This window comes from Eptatretus burgeri, chromosome 6, assembly GCF_056783735.1.
Source record: "Eptatretus burgeri isolate ZD-2024b chromosome 6, Ebu_testis_v1, whole genome shotgun sequence".
Taxonomy (NCBI): domain Eukaryota; kingdom Metazoa; phylum Chordata; class Myxini; order Myxiniformes; family Myxinidae; genus Eptatretus; species Eptatretus burgeri.
Window position 1 is genome coordinate 20705617 of NC_140966.1, and position 23388 is coordinate 20729004.

The 23388-nt window shown below is 42.9% G+C and overlaps 1 protein-coding gene across 4 annotated transcripts in view; it reads left to right on the forward strand.

Annotated features, from left to right (window-relative positions):
* Nucleotides 1-23388, forward strand: part of LOC147024382 (pleiotrophin-B-like) — a 306009-nt gene that overhangs the window by 24787 nt on the left and 257834 nt on the right. The window contains exon 1 of one of the 4 annotated variants that reach the window (XM_085884246.1): nt 15188-15248. The exons of 2 other annotated variants lie outside the window; for them this stretch is intronic. In XM_085884246.1, the coding sequence (XP_085740372.1) occupies nt 15217-15248 (32 nt within the window). In that variant the 5' untranslated portion in view covers nt 15188-15216. Of the gene's footprint in view, nt 1-15187; nt 15249-19304; nt 19350-23388 lie in introns of those variants that run through there. One more of the 4 variants, XM_085884248.1, reaches the window with a different exon arrangement.

The following is a 23388-nucleotide window of genomic DNA, read 5'->3' on the forward strand; positions in this document are numbered from 1 at the left end:
TGTGTCTGTTGTGCTCTCATTGGTACTGTATCTGCCTTGCATTGGACCACCTCTGACCTTCATTTTTTCGGTTGATTGTGATCTTGGTTATCAAATCCCCATCGATTGTAGAGAAGGGCTCACATGACAATGGCACACCATCCGGAAATTTCTCCCTCCCCCAGGTCCCATAATTATTGCACAGCCCCTAAACCCTGCTTTCCGAGAACGGAACATTCTGGGGGACAAATAAGAAGAAATATCGATTTTGAGGTAATTTTGGCGGCCATTTTGGTTTTTCGTGGCCATCTTGCATTTGCGGCCAAATCCTGGGTGCCCTCCAAGCTAATAACAAAGCACATAGGTTTGGAATGGCGGAACCACTGAGAAAACTTTGACAGGAAAACCTAAGAGGTAGTTTGAATATAATTAAGATGATTTTGACGGACATTTTGGCGGCTATCTTGGTTTTAAGGTCAAATCTTGGTTTTGAGGTGGCCCTCAAGCTAATTCTAAAGGCTATAGGTCCAGTATGACAGAACTGCTGAGAAATATTTGACAAGAAAAACTACAAGGCAGTATAAACCTAATTAATTTAATTTTGGCAGCCATTTAGATTTTTGTCGGCCATCTTGGATTTTAGGCCAAGTCCTGGGTGGCTCCCAAGCTAATCTCAAAGGATATATGTTCAGGATGACAGAACCACTGAAAAAACCTTAACAGGAAACACTACGAGGCAGTATAACTCTCCTAAAGGTAATTTTGGCGGCAATTTTGGATTTTGGCCACCATCTTGAATTTGAGGCATCTTTGAATCTGGGTGGCCCCCAAGCTAATATCAAATGGTATGGGTTCAGGATGATTAATCCATGGAGAAAACCTTGACTGGAAAAAATGTTAGTTTTTCCTTTGGTTTGCCCTGGCTAATCGGAACATGAATCGGAATACAAAGCTGCCATTTAGCAGTACTTTCTCTCTGAATTTGGCCCTATCGTGCATGCGCAGATAAGAGTGAGATAATATTGTTACGAATTCGCGCCCACCAGCGTGCGATCGATCGCGTTTTTCTAATAGCAGCCGCGTCGCCCACCGGACGGACAATTCAGTCGTGACCTTCCGGAACAACGCTGGAACCCTGTCACGGGTGGGTTCTTGATCCCACCACGGCCTAGCCAATTTTATACCCGCGCAAAATAGGGTCAATCGCCGAATATCGATATACCTAAGTACTCGCGCGGGTAGCCTACTAGGAGACCTACCTCAATGCAGGTCGGCTTGGACACGAACCGCTCAAGTGGTCCGTTCCGTTCTTAAGTGATAACCGAGCGGGTATTAATACCCGACCTCACCGGATCTGATTCTATTTACCGGGTGTTTAAAACCCAACTACTATTCCGCAGTGCAAGATGGTATTCCAATAGGGGAAAGAGGACGCAACGAACGGGGTACATTTAACCAAGCACATTTATTTACTACGACACACGTATACAGGGAATACTAAACACGCATGCAGTAAGCAATGCAAACACGTATACAGGCAACGAAAGCACTACAACCGACTATAAGCAATTATCAATGTACAGCACTTACACAGTTCTACTAATAGATGGCGCCACCAACATTCATTCAAAAGAAAAGACTACCCTCAAAGACAAGGGAGTCAGACAGGGTCCGTAGACCTTTATACCGTGATGCCTTGGTGACTGAACGGGCCCCACGAGACCGTTGCAGGTTACCTGCACCCTCGTGGTGCCTTGATGGGCGAGTCGCGACGTCTGTCCCCACGGCAGCTGGGATAGCCGCGGCTGACTTGGGCCTTCCACGAGGCCGGCGAGCTCGCTCTCCGGCGCTCTGCACTCGGACGCGCAGGTTTGCGCCACAGAGCTGGCAGAGCAGCGCCTCCAGTCCGCGTCCCTGGTGCCACACCCGGACTCCCCACCGACCGCGAGCTCCGACGAATGGGTCGTTCCACGGACCACTTCTCCACAGACAGGCCACCACGAGTCGAAGATCCCGACCAGAAAGAAGAAGCCACCAAAAGAAACCACCTCTAAGACAGACAGACTTCCACCCGACCGACCAGCGGCGAGAGACACGCACACAAGTCCAGACCTCCACCGACTGCAACGGACCACGAACTTCACTCTCGGCGCGGCGCTCCACACGCCCTTATATTTCCACAGCGCCTCCCCCGCGGCACGCGGGGGAAGAAGAATTCGCTGCCCTGGCACAAGGAGGTGGGGCGCCGGGCCCATCTTTCACCCAAAATCAGGCCCCCACCTTTTTCACCTTTGACCTCCAGCTCAAATCTCACCTCCCCCATACCACAGTGCGGGAAAAGCAGGAGGGGAAATCCGTGCGCCATCGGAACTCCTTCTTATTTCCCATGGCATTATTGGAATACCTTCTTTCTCCTCCTGCTGCGCTGGCTGTCGCAGATGTTATTCGTTGGGGGGTGGAATTGTGGTGTGGTTGTTTGTAGTTGTGGCGCCGCTGGTGTGGATGGCGTGGTTGTTGAGATGCGGTTGTGGAGATGTTGGTTGTGGTTGTTGTGGCTGTGGGTAAAGTGGTAAGGATGGCGTGGTTTGTTGAGAAGCACGTGTGGTTGTGGTGGTGGAAGGCGGTTGATCCAAAATAACGATAGTGAAAGAAAAACGGAAATCTCAAAGATCACAGCCCGGTTAACATGAATAGTTCCATTTAAACAATGGTGGGGAAATCTATCTGAAGACACACTTACCGGCATAACTGATCTAGGGACCTTTATGGTGTTCTGTGAATTTCCACAACCGTAATAATATTTCTACTGTCTGCCTGCATGGGAGTCACACAAAATTGAAAATCATTTCAAACAGGAAACTTACTGTTTTTAAGTATTTCATAAAGGACACGTACAGCAGGCACGATGAACTCATGTAACATGTTAGATAGTGTGGTGTAATAGACACTTTGGAAAATGATAGTAAAATGGTGTTAAATTCAGGCATTTATTTATTTATTCAACTTTTACAATCTTTCTTTTATTTAAATTGAATAATATACTGGAACACTGTAGAACATAAAGTGCCTTCATAATACATCCAAGAACCTCCAGTTTTGCAGTACTTGGACATATATTATGTACCGTAGGGTCATGTACAAGACTGCTTCAATAGTGCTGAACTTCTGGATTTTTTTTATTGATCTTTAAGATCATTATTAGCCCCCATTGGACTTTATTCCGAAACAGGGACTGATGGATTTGGTCTCGATTTCCGTGTCCGTGCATGCGTGTGTGGGTCCGCAACCATATCTCAGACATGCATGGACCGATGTTATTCGTACTTGGAAGAAAGACGACACATGATGGTTTGTATATGCACGTTGTTATTTTTCGACATTAGATCCAAGATGGCCAACCGGCGGCAATTTTAGTTGTAAAAAAAAAAAACATGACGTTGAACACGTCCTCAACCATTTCTCAGACATGCATTTACCAATGTTGTTCAAACTTGGCACACAGATAACGAATGGTGGCTTCCATAAGCACATCATTTTTTATTTCCAGACCAGATCCAAGATGGTTGACTGGTGGCCATTTTGTTACTTAAATGTGTCCCCAAACATTTCTCTCACATGCATGGTCCGATTTTGTTCAAACTTGGCGCAAGCACAGGACTGTCCATGATGACATTCACGTGTCTCTTATTTTATTTTGCGATCTGATCAAAGATAGATGGCTGGTAGACTGGCGGCCATTTTAGTTGTAAATAAATATGGGCTCACCCTTCAACTCATGGAACTCGCCCTTCAACTCGCCCTTCGGAGAGATCAAGTTGCGGTGCATCGTTTGGGAATGTCAAGATCTCGGACCTTGATTTTGCAGACGATGCAGTCATCTTTGCGGAGACTTTAGACATCCTTTTGGGGGCCCTCGAGGTGCTGAATTAAGAGTCGGAGCCGCTGGGATTACGGGTTTATTGGGTCAAAACTAAGATCCAGGCTTTCGGTGACATCTTGGATGCTGCTGTCCTGTCTGTGTCTGTTTGTGGTGAGGATGTTGAGGTCGTGGAGAGATTCACTTACCTTGGCAGTGATATTCATGTCTCTGCTGGCTGCGAGTCAGAGGTCAATAGACGTCTGGGTCGGGCCTGGGGAGTCATGGATTCACTGGATCATGGGGTGTGGCGCTGCCAGTACCTGTGCGGGAGGACGAAAGTCCGAGTCTTCAGGTCCTTGGTACTTCCAGTCTTGCTCTATGGGTGCGAGACTTGGACTCTGACCAAGGATCTGAGACGGAGACTTAATTCCTTTGGTACCAGGTCTCTTCGGAGAATCCTTGGCTATCGCTGGTCGGATTTTGTGTCCAACGAGCGGTTGCTGAGAGAGACTCTGATGAGATTTGTTACCTGCATAGTCCGTGAGCGTCAGTTGCGGCTGTATGGACATGTGGCTCGTTTTCCTGATGCTGATCCTGCTCACCAGATTCTCTCAGTGAGGGAGTCTCATGAGTGGAGGAGGCCAGTGGGCCGACCACGTGCCTCATGGTTGCAGCAGGTTGACCACCATCTCAAGGAGATGGGGATGGGCCTGGCATCTGCCTGGGGGATGGCCAGACGGAGGCCCCTGGAGTACTGACGGAAAGTGGACGCAGCGACGCGCTGTTCTGGCACATGCTCCCATACCTGACCTGACCTTCAACTCCATACAGCAAAATTACGAAAACAATGGGGGCTATGATATTTTATGTCTATTTTACTTGTTTTATTTAAATTGAAGTATTCACTTCAATATTATGTGGGGTATCATAGTCTATGAACTATAAAGTTTGCTTCAGTGTTTCCTCCCTTCCTTCCTCTCGTCTTTTCCTGTTCTTTCATCCCGTTGATGTTTGTCCCACTGTTATATTATTGCTCTATCTTTCTCTTCCATGAGCCCCCAAAATGATTAACATAGAGCTCAAGCAAAATTTCATTAATTTGAAGGGCAATGCGAACGGAAGGGTACGCAAAGCAAGATCGTCTCTGCCTTCTAAAATACGTAGAAGCAAAAAAGTATAAATTGAAAGTGAAAGTTATAAAACACAGAGACTGAAGATAAGGATGTAATAATTAAGAAATGCTGGCGAAGATATATTTGAATCTCAGCCCTGGCTCACTTGGTTGAGATATTTGAGATATATATATACGTTTATATGATATTTAATTGCTTTGCAGGTTGAAATATCATAGATTTTGTTTTTTTTTTAATGCAGTGATTCTGAAATCACAAATTAATTACTGTTGAAGCATCCTCAAAATTGCATTTTGTGGCTAAGAGAGCAGAGTGAACCTTTTCAAAGTGAAAGATGATTTATTTCTATCCCAATATGCTGTTTCTGAAGCTGGTCTCGATTAGTATGTTATGGAATACCTTGTCGCAGATGCCATTGCTTACTGATAATCCTCTATGCATAAGCTCTCAGCTGTCAATTTACCAAATGTGAAAACAACATTCCACAAGAGGAAAAATATATGACAAGAAATTATTTTGGTGAGCCGTGATGACTAGAAAGTTTGTGGGGGGACGGGGAGGGGGTTCATATGATATTTCATATATACATTTTTCATATATCTCAGGGTGGGGTGGGTGGGGTGAGTGGGGTGGAAATATAAATGATTGGGTTGAGTGTGAGGGAGGAGTCCGTTAGGTGGGGGAGAGGTGTTGAGTGTTGAGGAAATGAGAGCACGGTGGGGGAGGAGGAGGGGGTGGAGAAAGTGGTGTGGGTGTGTGTGTGTGTGTGTGTGTGTGTGTGTGTGTGTGGGTGTGTGTGTGTGTGTGTGTGTGTGTGTGTGTGTGTGTGTGTGTGTGTGTGTGTTTCTTTTTTTTTTACATGTATGCACACATAGGATGGTGACAGCAACCTAGTTTACCATAGTCGGTCCAGCAGGTCAGCCCAGGCAGTGTTGCTGATTGATGACCAGAATGACCCAAACTGATTAAGATGGTACTAGCTCTGCCAGGAAGGCAGTGGTTTCGAAGCAAGGTCTGGCTCGGCTGTTTGAATATGTGATCGATAATGGAGGGAAGAGAAGTTGAGGTGGTAGAGATGATGCAGAGGAGAAGTTTGTAGATGTGGTGTGTGCAGGAAACCAAATGGAAAGGGTACATGATGATGAGTTTGGTCAGAGGGTCCAAGCTGTTGCATGCAGGAGGGGATGGAAGGAGTGATGGAGTGGGAATAATAGTATCAGAATAAATCAGCAAGTAGGTAGTCAGAGTGGAAAGCTCGGTGGGATGGATAGTGATGGCATGATTGGTAATACGGAGGCAAATAGTGTGTGTTATGTCGGCATATGGGCCACAAACGAGAAGGACTGAGGTGGAGAAGCAGGAGTTGAGGGACTCACTACAGAGGATGATGGAAATGGTTGAGCTGGAGGAATGATGTACATTGTGAGAGACTTCATCACACATGTGGAGTAGCAGAACTGGGTGAAGAGGAATGTGTTGGTAAATTTGGTTGGAGGACGAGAAATAGAGAGGGACACGGAAGAATAGAGAGGGTTGAGAGTTGGTGGAGCTGGTGGCAAGAAATGGAATGGCCATAGCTGGTTCATTCTTTCAGAAGCAGGACAGCCAAAAATTACTTGCAGGATTGGACATGTAGAACAGAACTGGATTTGTTCATAGTAAGGAAATAACAGTTGTGGAGGATCAAGTGTTGTAAGGCAATGGTGGGAGAGCATGTTACCACACAGCACAAGCTGGTGGTGTTTGTTATCTATATGAAGAAAAAGTGGGAAGTTAAGAACAGGGGTTGGAAGATGACTAGGTGGAGGAAGTGCAGGGACAACGCCGTAGAGTACAAGGAGAGGGTGAGGACTAGGTATGAGGAGCTTAGCGAAGAAGCCGAAGGCTTGGAGAAGTGGAAATAGTACAGAGAGGCATTTAGGGGACTTTCAGAACTCTTTTGTGGAAGGACATCAGAAAAGGACACATTGCCAAGGGACATAAATCAGATATTGTAGACAGAGGAGATAGCGAAGGCAGTTGGTGAAATGAAGGAGGTTTTGAAGAGGATAGAGAGGATCAAGGATAGACGGCAATGATCGGATGCAGGGATGTTCCACCTGTATGGGCAACATAAGAATGCAGCAAGGAGAGTCTTGGATAAGGTGAGGAATGACATGGGTGTGGAGGTATAGAACGAGTTGGAAGAGGATGGTGGGAAGAAGATGATCTACAAGTTGGCTCATAACATGGCTGAGGATAATGGGGGAGGAAGCAACGGTGATCTGAAGCTTCTATGTTATGTCGAGAGGAAAGTGGAATTAGTGGAGATCACAGAGGAGGTGGTGTGGACAGCATTAAAGAGGATGAAGAAAGGAAGAATGCCTTTCTTGAAGAGGTTGTTGTTGTTTCCAGTTGTTGAAGAGGTTGTTGAATGTATGTATGAGAGAGGGTTCAATTACGGAGGATTTGAGGACAAGGCTAATTGTGCCAATATGGAAGAGCAAGGGTGAAGTTTAAGATCCGGAGAAGTACAGAGGCAATACACTCCAAAGTCACGTTATGAAAGTATTAAAGAGGATTCTGGATAGGAGCATAAGAAGAGTGTGGAAATGGATATCCTGGTGAAGATCAACAGGGGTTTAGAAAGAGTAGGGAAATGACTGATGAGATGTTCACGCTAAGAGAACTGGTGGAGAAGAGGTTGGAGGTGCATGGTGAAATCGCATTGCGATCTGTGGACTTGGAGAACGCCTACAACACTGTCTTGGGAGAGATGGTGATGGTGACACTTTGATGTATGGGAGTGTCAGAATCAGAAGTAATGTTTTGGTGGAGGGGTTTACAAGGGACCATCAGGAAGGGTTTGGTTGGTCCTGGGATGTTGGAGGAGTTCAGCGTGAACATCGGTTTAAGGCAGGGAAGCCCTCTAAGCCCAATCATGTTTATCATGGTGATGGAGCTGAGAAATGCTGGAGGGTAAATATGAAAGCATTCTCGGGAGGATGTTGTATGCGGACAATCTGGCTGTTGTGGTGAAGAGTAAGCGAGATATGCAGGATGTACTACGGTAGTGGAAGAAGGAATTTGAGAAGCACATGATGAATATGAGTATGGAGAAGACTGAAGTGATGTGGGTTGGGCAACGGAGAAAATAAATGAATATCAGACATTCACATTACCATGTGAAGATGGTGGAGGGTTTTCTCTTTAAACTGCTGTAATACAAATGGAAAATGTTTCACTGTGATTATACTTTATAGGGCATTACATTATTTCAGCCCAACTATGATGAAGGAAATGCAAAATAGTCCAAATCAGGATGTTTTGCAACTTGAAGCGGAAAGAGCAAAGCTCACAGAGGAACAAGTGACACTGACACTGGGACAAACAATCAAGGGATGAACAAACAGGATAGGAGGAGAGAAAACATTGAAACTGGTAAGTAAAATTGTTGTTTGGAAAGGTTAATGGGGTAATGAAGATCATGGGTCAGAATTGTGGATGGCAAGAGATGGTGGTGAACTGCTTGCTTGAATTCCTCGAGTGAATAGTAAGCCAGACCATCCTCTGAAAGGTAGTGCCATAGACGAGAGAAACAAGGAATAAAAGAGTTGACATGTACAGTCAGCCTTTTCAGAAATTTAATCGGAAGGGGTTACTGTAATAATGCATACATCTGACATACATCTTCATCAATTCTTCTATCACTATTACAAACAATAGAGTTAAAACTGATCCCTGCTATAATCCGACCTCAACTTCAAACATTCATACCCCACGTTATTCTATAAATATAGATTACTTTTAGATATTGCTGGTAGAGAGAATTATGTAACTATGATAAAATATGGGCCTTCATGTTTCTTTAGCCAAATATTGTTTTGACATATTACAGCGATAAAATCTTAATATTTACCATCTTTGAAACTGATATGCATGCTCAAACTAATCCGTTTCAATCTGGAAATGGATCTCTCCATTTTCTTTGTCCAAATTGTCATGAAATTTAATTCAGAAAGAGTCCATGGATAGACAGACTAAGGCAGCCACATTTCTAAAACATCTCCCTCATAATGTCTTACCATAAATCATAATCTGTAAAAGTGTTAGTCATAATTTGAAGAAATGCAAGCAGAAAGACATTAATTACACAATCCAAACTTATTTTATGCTGTTTGGTAACATACAACATGATTATACTTGAAGCATAACCAATTTTGTATAGACCTTAAATAGAAGAAGAAAAGGAGAACAACAGAAGCTTGTGAGAGTAATCAGGGTGTTTAGTACTCAGTCTCAAAGTTGGAGTCCCATTTCAAACAGCCCTCTGTGATTCTGACAGGTTAAGACGGATTAAAGTCTGTCTCACAAATAATTCTCAACCCAACTGCATTGAATCGCTCCCTTAATTCACCCTGACTGCACAACTATCCACAGGGATCATGTGAGTGCCAAGGATTTGGAGACATTTGGGTGAACATTATTCTCAATGTATTAAGGTGATGGAGTTGAGGGGCCCCACGGATTAAAAAAAATATATATATATATATTTTTTTTTTTCGATTATGTCATTTCTGCTTCTGGTTGCTTAAAATGTTTCTTTAAACAATGTGGTGATTTTTTTTTAATTGTATTTCATTGTATTTTTTTTTCCTTGGGAAGATCTGAGCCGATATGGGATCACTTGTCCCTTCTGAAACGGTAGTTTAGAGTAACTTAATGTGATATACTCAAGTAATGTTGATGATCCATGTATGAGTGCCAATCAGTTGTAAGTGTGTTATCTATTACATTATTAGAACAAGACTGAACATACAACAATGTGGAGTCATGCAGGAGGATTTGTCTATGTGACACCTTTTGCACAATTAGATCTAGTTGTGGAACATAATACCCTCAATAACTATTATGGCACTCAGTTGAGCACATACCTCCACCCCGTAATGCCTGATCCATGAGAGCATATCGGGCCGATTACATTTTTGAAATATCATGCTATACAGTACGATATCGTTTTTGGCCCTATCTCTCTATGGTGAAGAACCACTTTGAAAATTAAATAATTGTCGTATCCAGATCCAAATTTGGATCTTCAAAATTTAATCGTTTCATCCTTTACACACACCCAACCTGTCCACAACTTTTTGAGATATTGTGCTATATATCGGTTTAGCCCTATTTCTCAAAGGTGAAGAATCACTAAAAAAATTATCAGATCCGCAATTTGGATATTCACCAAAATTAAACAATTTCCTTCTTTTCACACACCCAATGTGTCCAACAACTTTCGTACGAATCCGTCCACAACTTTTTGAGATATTGTGCTATATATCGGTTTAGCCCTATCTCTCAATGGTGAAGAATCACTGAAAAAATTATAGTAGCCAGATCCAGATCTTCATCAAAATCTAATCAATTCATCTGTGCCACACACCCAACCTGTCCACCAAGTTTCGTCAGAATCCATCCACAACTTTTTGAGATATCCTGCACACAAACAAACAGATAAACAAGCAAGGAGAATACGTCAGAGCAAAGATTGTGCAGAGCACAATACTTGCAAAATCTGTCGAACAAATTTGACCTCAAAGATAATTGGTCGTTGAATTCAATGACCAAATGTGAAACTCCTCTTCAAATTTTAAGTCAATTGGATGAAAATTGACAATTTTAGAAATCTGGCCTGTGTTGACCTTTAGGTCGATGTTGACCTCAAAAATAATTGGTTCATTGAATTCGGTGACCTGAAATATAAATCCTCTTCAAATTTTAAGTCAATTGGATGAAAATTGACAATTTTAGAAATTCGGCCGGTGTTGACCTTTAGGTCGATGTTGACCTCAAAAATAATTGGTTCATTGAATTCAGTGACCTGAAATATAAATCCTCTTCAAATTTCAAGTCAATCGGATGAAAATTGAGGATTTTAGAAATCCCAACCAAGTTGTTGACCTTTGGCCAATGTTGACCTTTTTACCTTTTGACCTCAAACAATAATCTTCCTTATGACAAACTCTACCATGTGGTGAAGTTTCGTGAAGATCGGTTTAAAATTGTGACCTGAAGGTAATAAACAGACAGACAGACAGACAGACAGAAAAACAGGCAGACAGAATAACAAAATCGACTCACCAATATACTTCAAAAATCTTCGATTTTGCAAGTAACAAACAAAGAATATGGGTGAAAACATAACCTGCTTCACCTTCGGTGGCGGAGTAAACAAGCGCAGCTAACTTAACAAGCGGAGTTAACAATGGCAGTACAAAATAAATATTCAAGGTATGCATTTATTTTATCATTGAATTGGATATAACAAGAGTGGTGATTGCTTTGCAATACATATCCCTTTCCAATGTGATATTTTCTAACTCCAAAAAGGGTGTAACTCTGTGAAAAATTGACGAAATGCCCTGAAACTCGAACTTGTTCTGTAACTTATCATAATAAAGCCATGTACCAAGTTTCAAGCCATGTACCAAGTTTCAGTTGAATAAAATAAAGGGTGTTGGAAAAAGTCTGAAACATCACAGGTGGGATTGACAGACGAAGAACAAAGTTATAGTTCCCTCCAGTGAAACCAGTCGGCGACTAAAAACTTTATGGATAAATTGGAACATTTTGTCGAACTTTGTGTTAAGGTGATAATCGAGCCCGTAGGCCTTGCATCACACTTCAGACCATGGTCAGTGCAGCGAAACATGCTTAGGTTATGGTTTAAAATGTTACGGTTAAATTGGACAACATTGTCAAACTGTACCAAAGCCAGCCTGAACGATATATTAAGGTTGGCCACCCTGGACATTGTATTGAAGTTGATTTGCTTGTGAACACACGCACACGCACACGCACACGCACACGCACACGCACACGCACACGCACACGCACACGCACACGCACACGCACACGCACACGCACACGCACACGCACACGCACACACGCACGCACACACACACAACAATTACCTCCCCCATCCCTCCGGGAATGGGCAAGGCTAATAAGACATTCAGGGTGGTCGTTCATGTAAAATTTTAAATTATACAGTTAATTAATGCCTTATATCAAGTGACTGACTTGATATAAGGCATTAATGATCACCAATCATACCTGGGAATCGGTGGCACTTTAAATTGCATTTCATGATACTTTCCTCACTCTCCCTCCATTACTTATATTAATCAGATTTGCCTTGCTGATGAGGGACATTAAATTCAAAATAATAATGTAAGATTGGAGCTTTTTAATGTAATGTAAACTTTTGCTAATTTGAATGAGCATTGTAAACTACTTCCATTTGATGGTGTTTTTAAGAAATGTCTTTCACAAAAATAATGAAATGATGTAGGATAAGGGAAAGAAGTTGGGGTATGAGGATATAATAAAGATGGAAAGAAGTTTGGAGGGTACATAAACAAGGGGAGATGGGGAAGTAATGTGTGTATGTTATACCACACCATGTGGTAATGCCTTTACTTTTGTGCTTCTTTTTTTCTATCGCTATCTCTATCTCTATCTCTCTCTCTCTCTCTATCTCTCTCTCGCCCCCTGCTGGCTGTTTGTTCGTTGTATACTGTCATGGCCGCTCCTTGCTTCGTGTCGTGAGTACCGCTTCTCTGCTGTGCTATTTGGTGTTTCCACTTTCCCCATTTTTCGTTTCCCATGTGTTCGTTTTCTACTTGTGGACTTTACCCGTTTTTTTTTTTCCTTCCTGTCTAGAGACAGAGAGACAGACAGAGACAGACAGAGACAGACAGAGACAGACAGAGACAGACAGAGACAGACAGAGACAGACAGAGACAGACAGAGACAGACAGAGACAGACAGAGACAGACAGAGACAGACAGAGACAGACAGAGACAGACAGACAGAGACAGACAGAGACAGACAGAGACAGACAGACAGAGACAGACAGAGACAGACAGAGACAGACAGAGACAGACAGAGACAGACAGAGACAGACAGAGACAGACAGAGACAGACAGACAGAGACAGACAGACAGAGACAGACAGACAGAGACAGACAGACAGAGACAGACAGACAGAGACAGACAGAGACAGACAGAGACAGACAGAGACAGACAGAGACAGACAGAGACAGACAGAGACAGACAGAGACAGAGACAGAGACAGAGAGACAGAGAGACAGAGAGACAGAGAGACAGAGAGACAGAGAGACAGAGAGACAGAGAGACAGAGAGACAGAGAGACACAGAGACACAGAGACAGAGAGACACAGAGACACAGAGACACAGAGACAGAGAGACAGAGAGACACAGAGACACAGAGACACAGAGACACAGAGACACAGAGACACAGAGACACAGAGACACAGAGACACAGAGACACAGAGACACAGAGACACAGAGACACAGAGACACAGAGACACAGAGACACAGAGACACAGAGAGCCCACGGTCTCGTGTAGAGAAAATCGTAGGCCGAAGGCCTGTCATGGCCGCCGGGGAGGTTTTTCTCGTTCACTGCGACCGTGTTCTTTGTTAATTCTCAACTTTAATCGTCGATTTATTGGTGTTTGTGGAAATGCCTTATTTCTCTCGATAAAGTTTTTACTAACTTGTTTTATTGAGTTAGAATGGCGGGTGAACGTTTCCATGTCAAGATGTTCGAGTCACTAACTCGTAAAAACGCTGTTTTTTGCTTCCCTCCTAGTGAGGTGGAACTTACGATGTGCTTTCCACCATCGGTAACATCGTTGGTTTACATAATATTCGCGCTGCTTCTCGCATGAATAAGAAGTTTGTGGTGTTTGTGTCGGAGGAACACATGGTCGTCACGGTGGTTGAGCATGGCCTGTTCATGGAACCGAACACTTACCTCTCTGTGTTCGCTTTACAGGCCCCAACAGTTAAAGTTAATATTAATAATATCCCACCATTTATAAGGAACCAGGACTTGTGTAACCAGTTAAACAAGTTCGGTAAGGTTGTGTCGAGGATCTCAATGGTGCCGATTCGTCATGTTAGCGATAAATTTAAACACGTCATGTCCTTTAAAAGAGTGGTTTATGTGATACTACGTGAAAATGGTAAAACACTGAATGTTGTACTCAGTGTAAAAATCGACGGGTTTGAATATAAAATGTTTCCCTCCTCAAAGGTTATAAACGTGTTTTTGGTGTGGAGCTTACGGACATGTGAAGAGTGTTTGTCCCAACGCAGTTACACCGCAGGAAAGTGAAGGTGCGGTGAGGAACGATTCCTCCTCACCACAAACTAATGAGGAGAAGGTGAATCGGGAGCCGAGCCCCCCCCCCCCCTCCTCACCGGCTGAGGTGTTCGACGAATTGGACTCGTCCACCCTGACCGGCGTTGGAGAGAGGGTGTGTAATCGTGACGTAATTAATCCACCCCCACCAAACGAGGAAGTGAAAGTGGTTGCTTACTCTCCTTTACCATCCACTGTACAGGACAGTGTGGACAACGTGGAGGTATCTGTTACGGATACCAGGAAAAAAGGCCAAAAACGGTCAAATGTTGATGCCTTTGATGCAAAGGAGCAGAATAAGGTCCAGATCGTGTCAAGTTCGGTGGACCTTCAAGGTCCGTCTCACATTGGAAACCCCTTGGTGGTAACGGGGTCGTGTGCGGATGTGGAAACTTTGCTTGCTCCACTGGCCAACTCTGAGTGGGACACAGAGAACAGTGAAGTATCTCAGGATGTTTTAAGTGTTTGTCCTGTTAGCCAAACTTGTTCAGACGAGTTAATAGCTACTGTATGTCCGACAGTGATGGGGAAATCCCTGTGAGTTAAATTTCAACGCAGTCAACTCCTCCCTCACAGATGATGATGTAAGGGTTGTAGAGGGAAAGGACATGGCAAGGCAAATTCGGAGGGGTCCGTAAACAGAGCAGAACTTTCTGCTGAGCCAAAAGTACGTGTTCCACAAGTAATAGGAGAGGTTATAGATGAAGCACTTGATTCAGATAAAACCTCTTCTACCCCACATTTCAGTGCTTTAAACTCTCAAGAGGATGAAGGGGGAAACGACACAACCTTAGTGTCTCAAGAAAATGTGATTAAATTCCTGGATGATACATTCAGGAAAAGATACGTAAAATCAAAGATTACTTCCTGAATTTACACGATTTCATTAAAACTGCAAGGAGTATGATTCGTGATCCTTCTCAGGCTAACATGTCAGAGCCTCAGTTCCAAAGGTTAAGGAAATGTGTAACTCGGGCTGGTAAATAGCTTCAAGAATAACTAACTGAATGGAGATAAAAGTAGCATCTTTGAACATCAATGGAGGCTGCAGTTGTGTGCGTCGCCTCCAGGTATTTCAGCTCTTCCAAAATGAAAAAATCGATGTGCTAATGCTACAGGAGACTCATGCAAATCAGTTTTCTGAGGATGAGTGGTGTAAAATCTTTAAAGGTTGTCTTTTTTTCTCGAGTGCGCTTGTTGAGGCCAAGGCTGGTGTGGCAATAGTGTTGCATCCTCGACTCCAGCCTTCGGAGATAACTTGTAAGGAAATTTGCAAAGGTTACTTACTGTCTGCGCAATTTGTCAGTAGTAACCTAAAGATTTACGTGACAAATGTTTACTGTCCTCATGCTAACTCTGAAAGAGGTGCCTTTCTGTACAAGTTGGCAGAGTTTGTAAGCACCATTGACTTAACCATGTTGTTGTGTCTGGGGATGACTACAACTGCACCCTCGACCCACAACTTGATCGGAACACTTGTGAGCCTCATCCATCCAGTGCAAGGCCTTTGGCACAGCTAGTCAAAAAGGTTAAACTGGTGGATGTGTGGCGGGTACAAAACCGTAATATCCGTCAGTATACATGGGTTTGTGGATCAAGAAATGTTTTGACGATGGCTCACCTCGACAGATTTTATGTTAATCATGATATGGTAAATATTGTTAAGAACTCTTAGAAAAGGCCATCTGGTTTTTCCGACCATCACATGATTGTTATGGTGTGTGGCTTTCCTCATCATGTCTGTGCAAGTGCATATTGGACTTTTAATTTGAAACTTTTACAAAGTGCACATTTTATAGAAGCTTTTAAAATGGTTTGGGAAAAATGCGAGTCACAAAAGGGTTCATATTTGAACTTAAGACAATGATGGGACTGCACAAAGTCCCAAATCAAATGTTTTTGCCAACAATACTGCTCTTACAGCACATACAACGCTTCTGGTGTGATATCTGCTTTAAAAAAATGATATACTTATCTGTGAGCAGAAAGCTGGATTGTCTCGCGTGAATTTCCAGTAGTTGTCAGAGAAAGGGACCCTTCTGGCTGAAATGGTGAAAGAGCGGGCGGCCGGTGCTTTCGTCCGACTGCGGAACAAAAAAATCCAACTTGACACACCAAACAAAGGGTTCTTCAATTTGGAAAAAATGGTCAAGACCTCTCAACAAATCCATGCTTTGCACTCTTCTGGTGGTGATTTGTTAACCTCCCTGAGTGGTATCAAGCATGAACTACAAGACTATTTTTCTAAACTCTTCGCAAAAAGAGCTGTGAATGAGAACAGGAATGCGATGCTTGAACAGCTCCCTTCTCTGTCTGAAGACCAACAACAATTGCTTGAGCCTGGCATTTCTCTTGGAGAACTTACTGCTGTGCTCAAGGATAGCAAGGATGGGAAAGCCCCTGGACTAGATGGCCTTCCGGCTGAATTTTATAAGGCTTTCTGGGACATTCTAGGCCCTACTCTTCTTGAGGTCTTTCAGGAGAGTGTTGAACAAGGTGAATTGCCATTGAGCTGCCGGAGGGCAGTTTTGTGTCTCCTTCCGAAGAAAGGAAACCTGCATGAGACCGCAAATTGGCGGCGTGTGTCACTCCTCAACACGGACTATAAAATATTATCAAAAGCACTTTCAACCCGTCTAAAGGAAGTCATCTCTTTCTTGATTGGCACTGATCAATCATACTGTGTTCCAGAACGTTCCATATACGATAATATTTTTTGGTGAGAGACTTGATCAGTCTCGGTCGAACTACATCTGGTTTTGGTTTATGACTTTTAGATCAAGAAAAAGCTTTTGACAGTGTTGACCATTCTTTTTTGTTTGATGTATTAAGGAGAACAGGGTTTGGGGAAAAATTTATTGCTTATGTTAAGTTATTGTACAAAAATGCATCTTGTCTGCTGAAGGTTAATAATGGTCTTTGTTACCCCTTCCCTTTTCAGCGAGGCATCCGTCAGGGCTGTGCGCTATCAGGCATGCTCTACAATCTATCCGTTGAACCTTTATTAGTTTTACTTTGGAACTCAGTGCTCGGAGTCTCTCTTTCACAAAACTCCAAAGTCGTCGTTTCATCTTATGCTGATGATATTTGTGTTGCTATTGCAAATCAAAAAGATGTTTCTGAGGTCTCTCGTTGCCTTACCAGTTTGAGCTTACTTCTACTGCAAGGGTAAATTGGAAAAAAAGTGAAGCTTTTTGGGTGGGCCCCAGATCGCCTTCCTCGTCCCTGCCTGTTTTACCAGGAGGAATACAGTGGAGTAGTGAGGGGTTTAACTATTTAGGCTTATTTCTAGGAATTGAAGCATCTGAACAAAAAAAATTGGGAGAACTTCCTGGAAAAAAATTAAATTGAAACTGGCAAGGTGGAGAAGATTGTACCAACTTCTCTCGCTTAAGACACGGGTGTCAATCGTAAACAACTTGGTGGTTCCATTTATTTGGCATAGTTATCCCACTTGAACCTCCGAGATACTTGATCACAGGCATTCAGAGGGTTCTGACTGATTTTTTCTGGGGTGGCCACCATTGGCTGCGCCCAGACGTGGTCTGCAGACCCCAAAATGCGGGTGGTCAAAATCTGATGCATATCCCAAGTCGGATAATGGCATTCCGAAATTTCACGATTAAGCGCCTACTGTACAGTGAGTGTGTTCCTTGGCGACCTCTCACAAACGCCTGGTTGCAGAAAGTGGAAAGTCTGAAATATGACCGTGAACTTTTCCTCATCGACCTGCAACACGTTGACATGTCTCAGCTCCCCAGTTTTCATCAGAGCCTTTTGAATGCTTGGAAAGTCCTCGGAGTGCAACGTTTAGAGGTATCATACGATGCCCAAAAGTTTGTACATGAGCCATTAGTTCGGAATCCTTTATTCTCTAGAATTTCAACCTCCAGGTCGTTTATGCATTGTTTCACCAGTGTTGGAATAAACAGAGTGCGAGACCTGTTGCATCCATCCTTGAATGCCTGGCTACCTGAAAGCTCACTTTCCTTAAAAACTGGTGTTCGTTCTGCTCGTATTGTGGAAAATGTCTTGAAAGCAGTAATTCAAACCTTTCATAGACTAAACATCGGGTGGACTGGGGTGGATGAAGTGGTAGACACGTGTCTATTTCCCTGAACTTCAAATTGCCTCAAAAAAACAAGAGGGTGTGTTCTCCTCAAACTTAGAGGAAGTTGGTGTGTTTCACGTCATGGGGAAAACGGCTATCCACAACATATGTCTGGAAGCATGTATACCTGGTTTTACAAAACTGTTGAAAAGTCAAAACTGTTTTACAAAACAAATAAAAGCATACAAATCTCTCCTCTCTGTCTCTGTCTCTGTCTCTGTTTCGCCCTCTCTCTGTCTCTCTGTCTCGCCCTCTCTCTCACTCTCTGAACTTGCCAAAATTCTGATATTAAATCTTTGTTTTTATTGCAAAGTAAGCCATTATAATTGTTTAGTAAATGTTATATTTTGAAAAAAAAAATGCGTTTTTAGATCCTCATGGAGGATCTCTAATTCTTACTCACGTTGTTGTTCTTGTGGACTTTTTTTTGTTTCACAGTCTACAGTTTTCATCGAAACTTCCTGAAACTTGGCGTATATATGTAAAATGTCGTAGTTCATGAACTGGTCACCCTAAAAAGGTGGAGTTGTTACATGTTTTTCAAAACATCCACTTTCCACTTTGACTACAGACCAGAAAAATCACAGATATCTAGATATCTTAGTATGAGAAGAAAGGTAATTTTGTCTAGTTTAATGTGGAGAAAAACAGAAATAAAAAATATGCAATAGTTTTTGTGTAACAGGCAAATAAGTAATACAAGTCAGGAGTGGAGTAAACAGGCGGAGGTGGCGGATGTGGCGGAGGCGGCAGATGTGGTGAGTCAAATTTGGAATAAACTGAATTTATTTCAATCAATAAGCTTTAATCTAATCTATTTTGTTATTTTTTAGGTGAGTAACACTTGGGACTTGCTGTTGCATGATGCAAAATTGATTATTCAACTCATTATTATTGAGAGATGTCTCCTCCCTCCCCTGGCCTCCCCTCCCATGGCCTCCCCTCCCCTGGCATCCCCTCTCCTCCCCTCTCCTCCCATGGCCTCCCCTACCCTCCTCTCCCTCTCCCTCCCCAGTGAGAATACTACTATAAACAAAGGCATTTCAAGAAGTCATACCTGGTAAGAGTCGGACACAAATTATGAGATATTTATTATAAGGCTTTTGACATGCAGATGGTATACCCCTATAGTTTGTAGTAGTAATTGTACTAGGTTTGTGGTAGTATTTGTACTAGGTTTGTGATAGTATGACTGCACCCGGCCACGCGCATGGACTGCCATCCTCGCCTGGAACTGGCTCAACCTGGGCGGCCATAGATTGCTAATGAGGTAAACAAATTCTCAGGTTGTAAGGTTCATTGTGTTTTTCTGATGATATTGGAGGACTGTTATAGAATAAAGTAAGCAAGATAAAGTTCTTAGAAAATTGTGTCTTTGGGTGGAATATGGTAAATTTGGTCAAAAGTTGGCAGATTTTCAATAATAAATATTCAGCAAGCCCTGACAAATATGTACAAACTCCTAAAAGAGATCTAGTATATATCTTTACATAGTTATGTATCAAGCAGATTCTCAGGATTAATTTGGCACTTGAATTGTCCAAAACGGCCAAAGGATAACTGATCCACATCCAATTTACTCAGAAATGGTGAATTTGAGATAAACGTGAAAATGTGTTTTCCTTCTAATGCATTATCCATTAAAGTTCATAATTAAAAATACCATATTCGCCCTTAATTAGTGGTTTTTGCTAATTTTTTTCACACAAGTGCATGTAGCTTGATGTCTATCAACACAGAGAAAACTGAAAAATTGAATATTTTGACCCTGTAACGCAAATGATAACCAGTTCATGAACTACGACCAAAAATTCCCTGCGCAGACAGTAACGATCTCCGATTTTGAAAATTCCTCCTAGAAATAAAGTTATGACGTCAAAATATCTCCGCGAATGGAAATCGCCAAAAAAATTATCTCCGAAACTAGGCAAGCTTTTTGAATTATGTTTGCAGGAATCGAACAGGGCATTAGCAGAGATGAATTACCGCACATATGATATATCAGTATGATGTCGTATAAATTTTTATGACGTCATAACTATTTTTTGACATTTTTAGATCCTCGTGGAGGATCTCCAAGTCTTAAGGGGCTGTTACACATTGATGTTTTAGCCAGCGTATGCCGACATATGAAAAATTTGTCTAAAAAACTGGCACACGTCGAATACGTTATGGGTAAGTTTTGTATACGTTAAGAGCACGCTGGCATATGTCGTAGTACGCGAGCTCGTCGACAAATTTTAACTTGCTCAAAATTTTTCGACGTATGCCAGCATATGACTCACACGTTCCGCATACACTGTCCAAAAGTTGTAGGCACATTACGCAATCGTTGACACATGTCGACACATGTTACTTGTAAGTTACTCATAAGTCGAAACACGTCGAGGTAATGTTTAGCCTACCCGAAACTTATTTCTAACCTATGAGTAACGTGCTTTGAACCTATGTGTAACGTATCTCCAACGCACGTTGACGTATGTAGACGTATTTGACGTCTTCCGGACTTCATCGAGGCATACTTGTTTCCAGAGGCAAGGTGACGCAAAGTCAGTGCCAGCCTCATGCCAGGCTCAAGCGGATCCCTGTAGAAGGTGTACTGCTTGGTTATCCTTGGACCCACTCTGGCTTGCAGCTCGTTGAACATCGCTGGAGGCATACGCAGGAAGTTGGTGAAGGATGCATGGTCCTCGTTACGGGGTCCCACCATGAGCTGGTCATACATGCCAAAATGCCGTCGCCTCCCGATCCATGGTCTCACGCAGTTCCTTCTCCTCCGTTCACCTCTTCTTCTCCTGGCTCAATTGGCACGCAACTGGTACAGTGTCAAATCGATGAGTTCATGTTGATGTTGGAGGACAGGTAGTTGGTATTGCCGTCTCAGCCTTGCCGGAGCTTCCATCTCTCGGATGACATGGACATCTACTCACCATGGAGTCTGAAACACTGACGGGTTCCTCCTGTGAAGCCCATTTTTATATACTAATTCCCCTAAACGCTGCCAATACGCCATTATTCGGTAGCTGTAAGTTAGAAACACGTTCTGTAAGTTCTGTGGTCATCCGGAAGACATCAATCAAATATGTCTACATACGTCAATGTGCGTTGGAGATACGTTACACATAGGTTCAAAGCACGTTACTCATAGGTTAGAAATAAGTTTTGGGTATGCTAAACATTACCTCGACGTGTTTCGACTTATGAGTAACTTACAAGTAACGTGTCGACGTGTGTCAGCGATCGCGTAACGTGCCTACAACTTATGGCCAGCGTTTGCGGAACGTGCGAGTCATACGCTGGCATACGTCGAAAAATTTTGAGCATGCTTAAAATTTGTCGACGTCCTCAGCGTACTACGACGTATGCCAGCGTGCTCTTAACGTATACCAAACTTACCCATAACTTATTCGACGTGTGCCGGCGTAATCGGCAAATTTTTCATACGTCGGCATACGCTGGCTAAAACGTCAAGGTGTGACAGGGAATGACGGTGAAATTGACACTTCGATGTCTAGTGCAGTTATGATTTGAATCGTCGAGCGGCAGCCTTTTAATAGGCTACGCCACGTGATCGTCGGCGATACGCTGTTGCGCTATGCATAAGTTAGACTATCGTTGGGCATACGTTGTGAAGGCCGACAACACGCTAAGCATTCGTTGGTATAAGTTATCTATAATTATCGAAACGTTCTGTGTATGTTACTTATACGTTATGCATACGTCCAACTCGTTATAAATACGTCAAAAACTTAAAAAAAACATCAATAGTTCAGTGTATGCCAGCGTTTTACATACATTTTGATACGTTGCCATACGCTGGCTAAAACGTCAAGGTGTGACAGCCCCTTTACTCACGTTGTTGTTCTTCATCTTCTTCTTGTGGACTTTTATGTTTCACAGCTTGCAGTTTTCATCGAAAGTTCCTGAAACTTGGCATATATATGTAAAGATACCTTGCGCAGACAGTGCCTGGTGTTGGCGCAGTGGTTAGGGTAGCGGCTTGGGATCCAAAAGGGGCTGAGTTCAATCCCCGTTGGGCCACTGAATTAATACACCAGGGGGTTGACTCAGCCTGTCATCCTTCCGAAGTCGGCGAAATGAGTACCAGTGTACTGGGCTGGTGTATACCCTGGTTAAAATAGGTGTACCAGATCCCTGTGTCGCAAGAGGCGACCAGGGTTGCGTCAGGAAGGGCATCCGGTGTAAAACATGTGCCAAATCACTATGCGGATCATATTGATGATCCGCTGTGGCGACCCCTAACGGGAGCAGCCGAAAGAAGAAGAAGAAGAAGAAGACCCTGCGCAGACAGTAACCATCTCCGATTTTGAAAATTCCTCCGAGAAAAAAAAGTTATGAGGTCAAAATATCTCCGCTAATGGTAATCGCCGAAAAAATTATCTCCGAAACTAGGCAAGCTTTTTGAATTCTGTTTGCGGGAATCGAACAGGGCATTAGCAGAGATGAATTACCGCACATATGATACATCACTATGACGTCATATCAATTTTTATGACGTCATTCCTATTTTTTGACATTTTTTGTTTCACAACCCAGAGTTTTCATTGGATCTTCGTGAAACTTGCCATGTATATGCAGAAAGCCAGTAACACGCGCAGGCAGTAACCATCTCCAATTTTGGAAATTCTTCCTTGAAAAAAAGTTGACGTCATAATATCGCCGCTAATGGAAATCGCGTATTAATACCATTAACCTCCGAAACTAGGCAAGCTGTTTGAATTTTGTTTGCAGGAATCAAGCTGGGCATTAGCACAGATAATTTTTTGCAAACCTGATACATCACAATGACGTCATATTCGTTTTTTTGACGTCATCATTAAGAGGATGAGGATCTTAGCTCATTTGAGCTTGTTGGCTTTGAAAGGAAGATACAGAATCAAATGGAAGACCAAATACTGCGTTGGAGTGATCAGAAGGAACCCAAAGAAGTAAAGAGCAAAGATGGAGTCATCAGGAGGAACCTGGACAGGATTCGGGTTTCAGCCGCTACTTCACTTCCCTCAAACCCATTCCGGCATAGCCAAGTGAGCCTTACAGAAAAAATTCTGCAAGAATTCACTTCTCCTGAGACAGCTAGA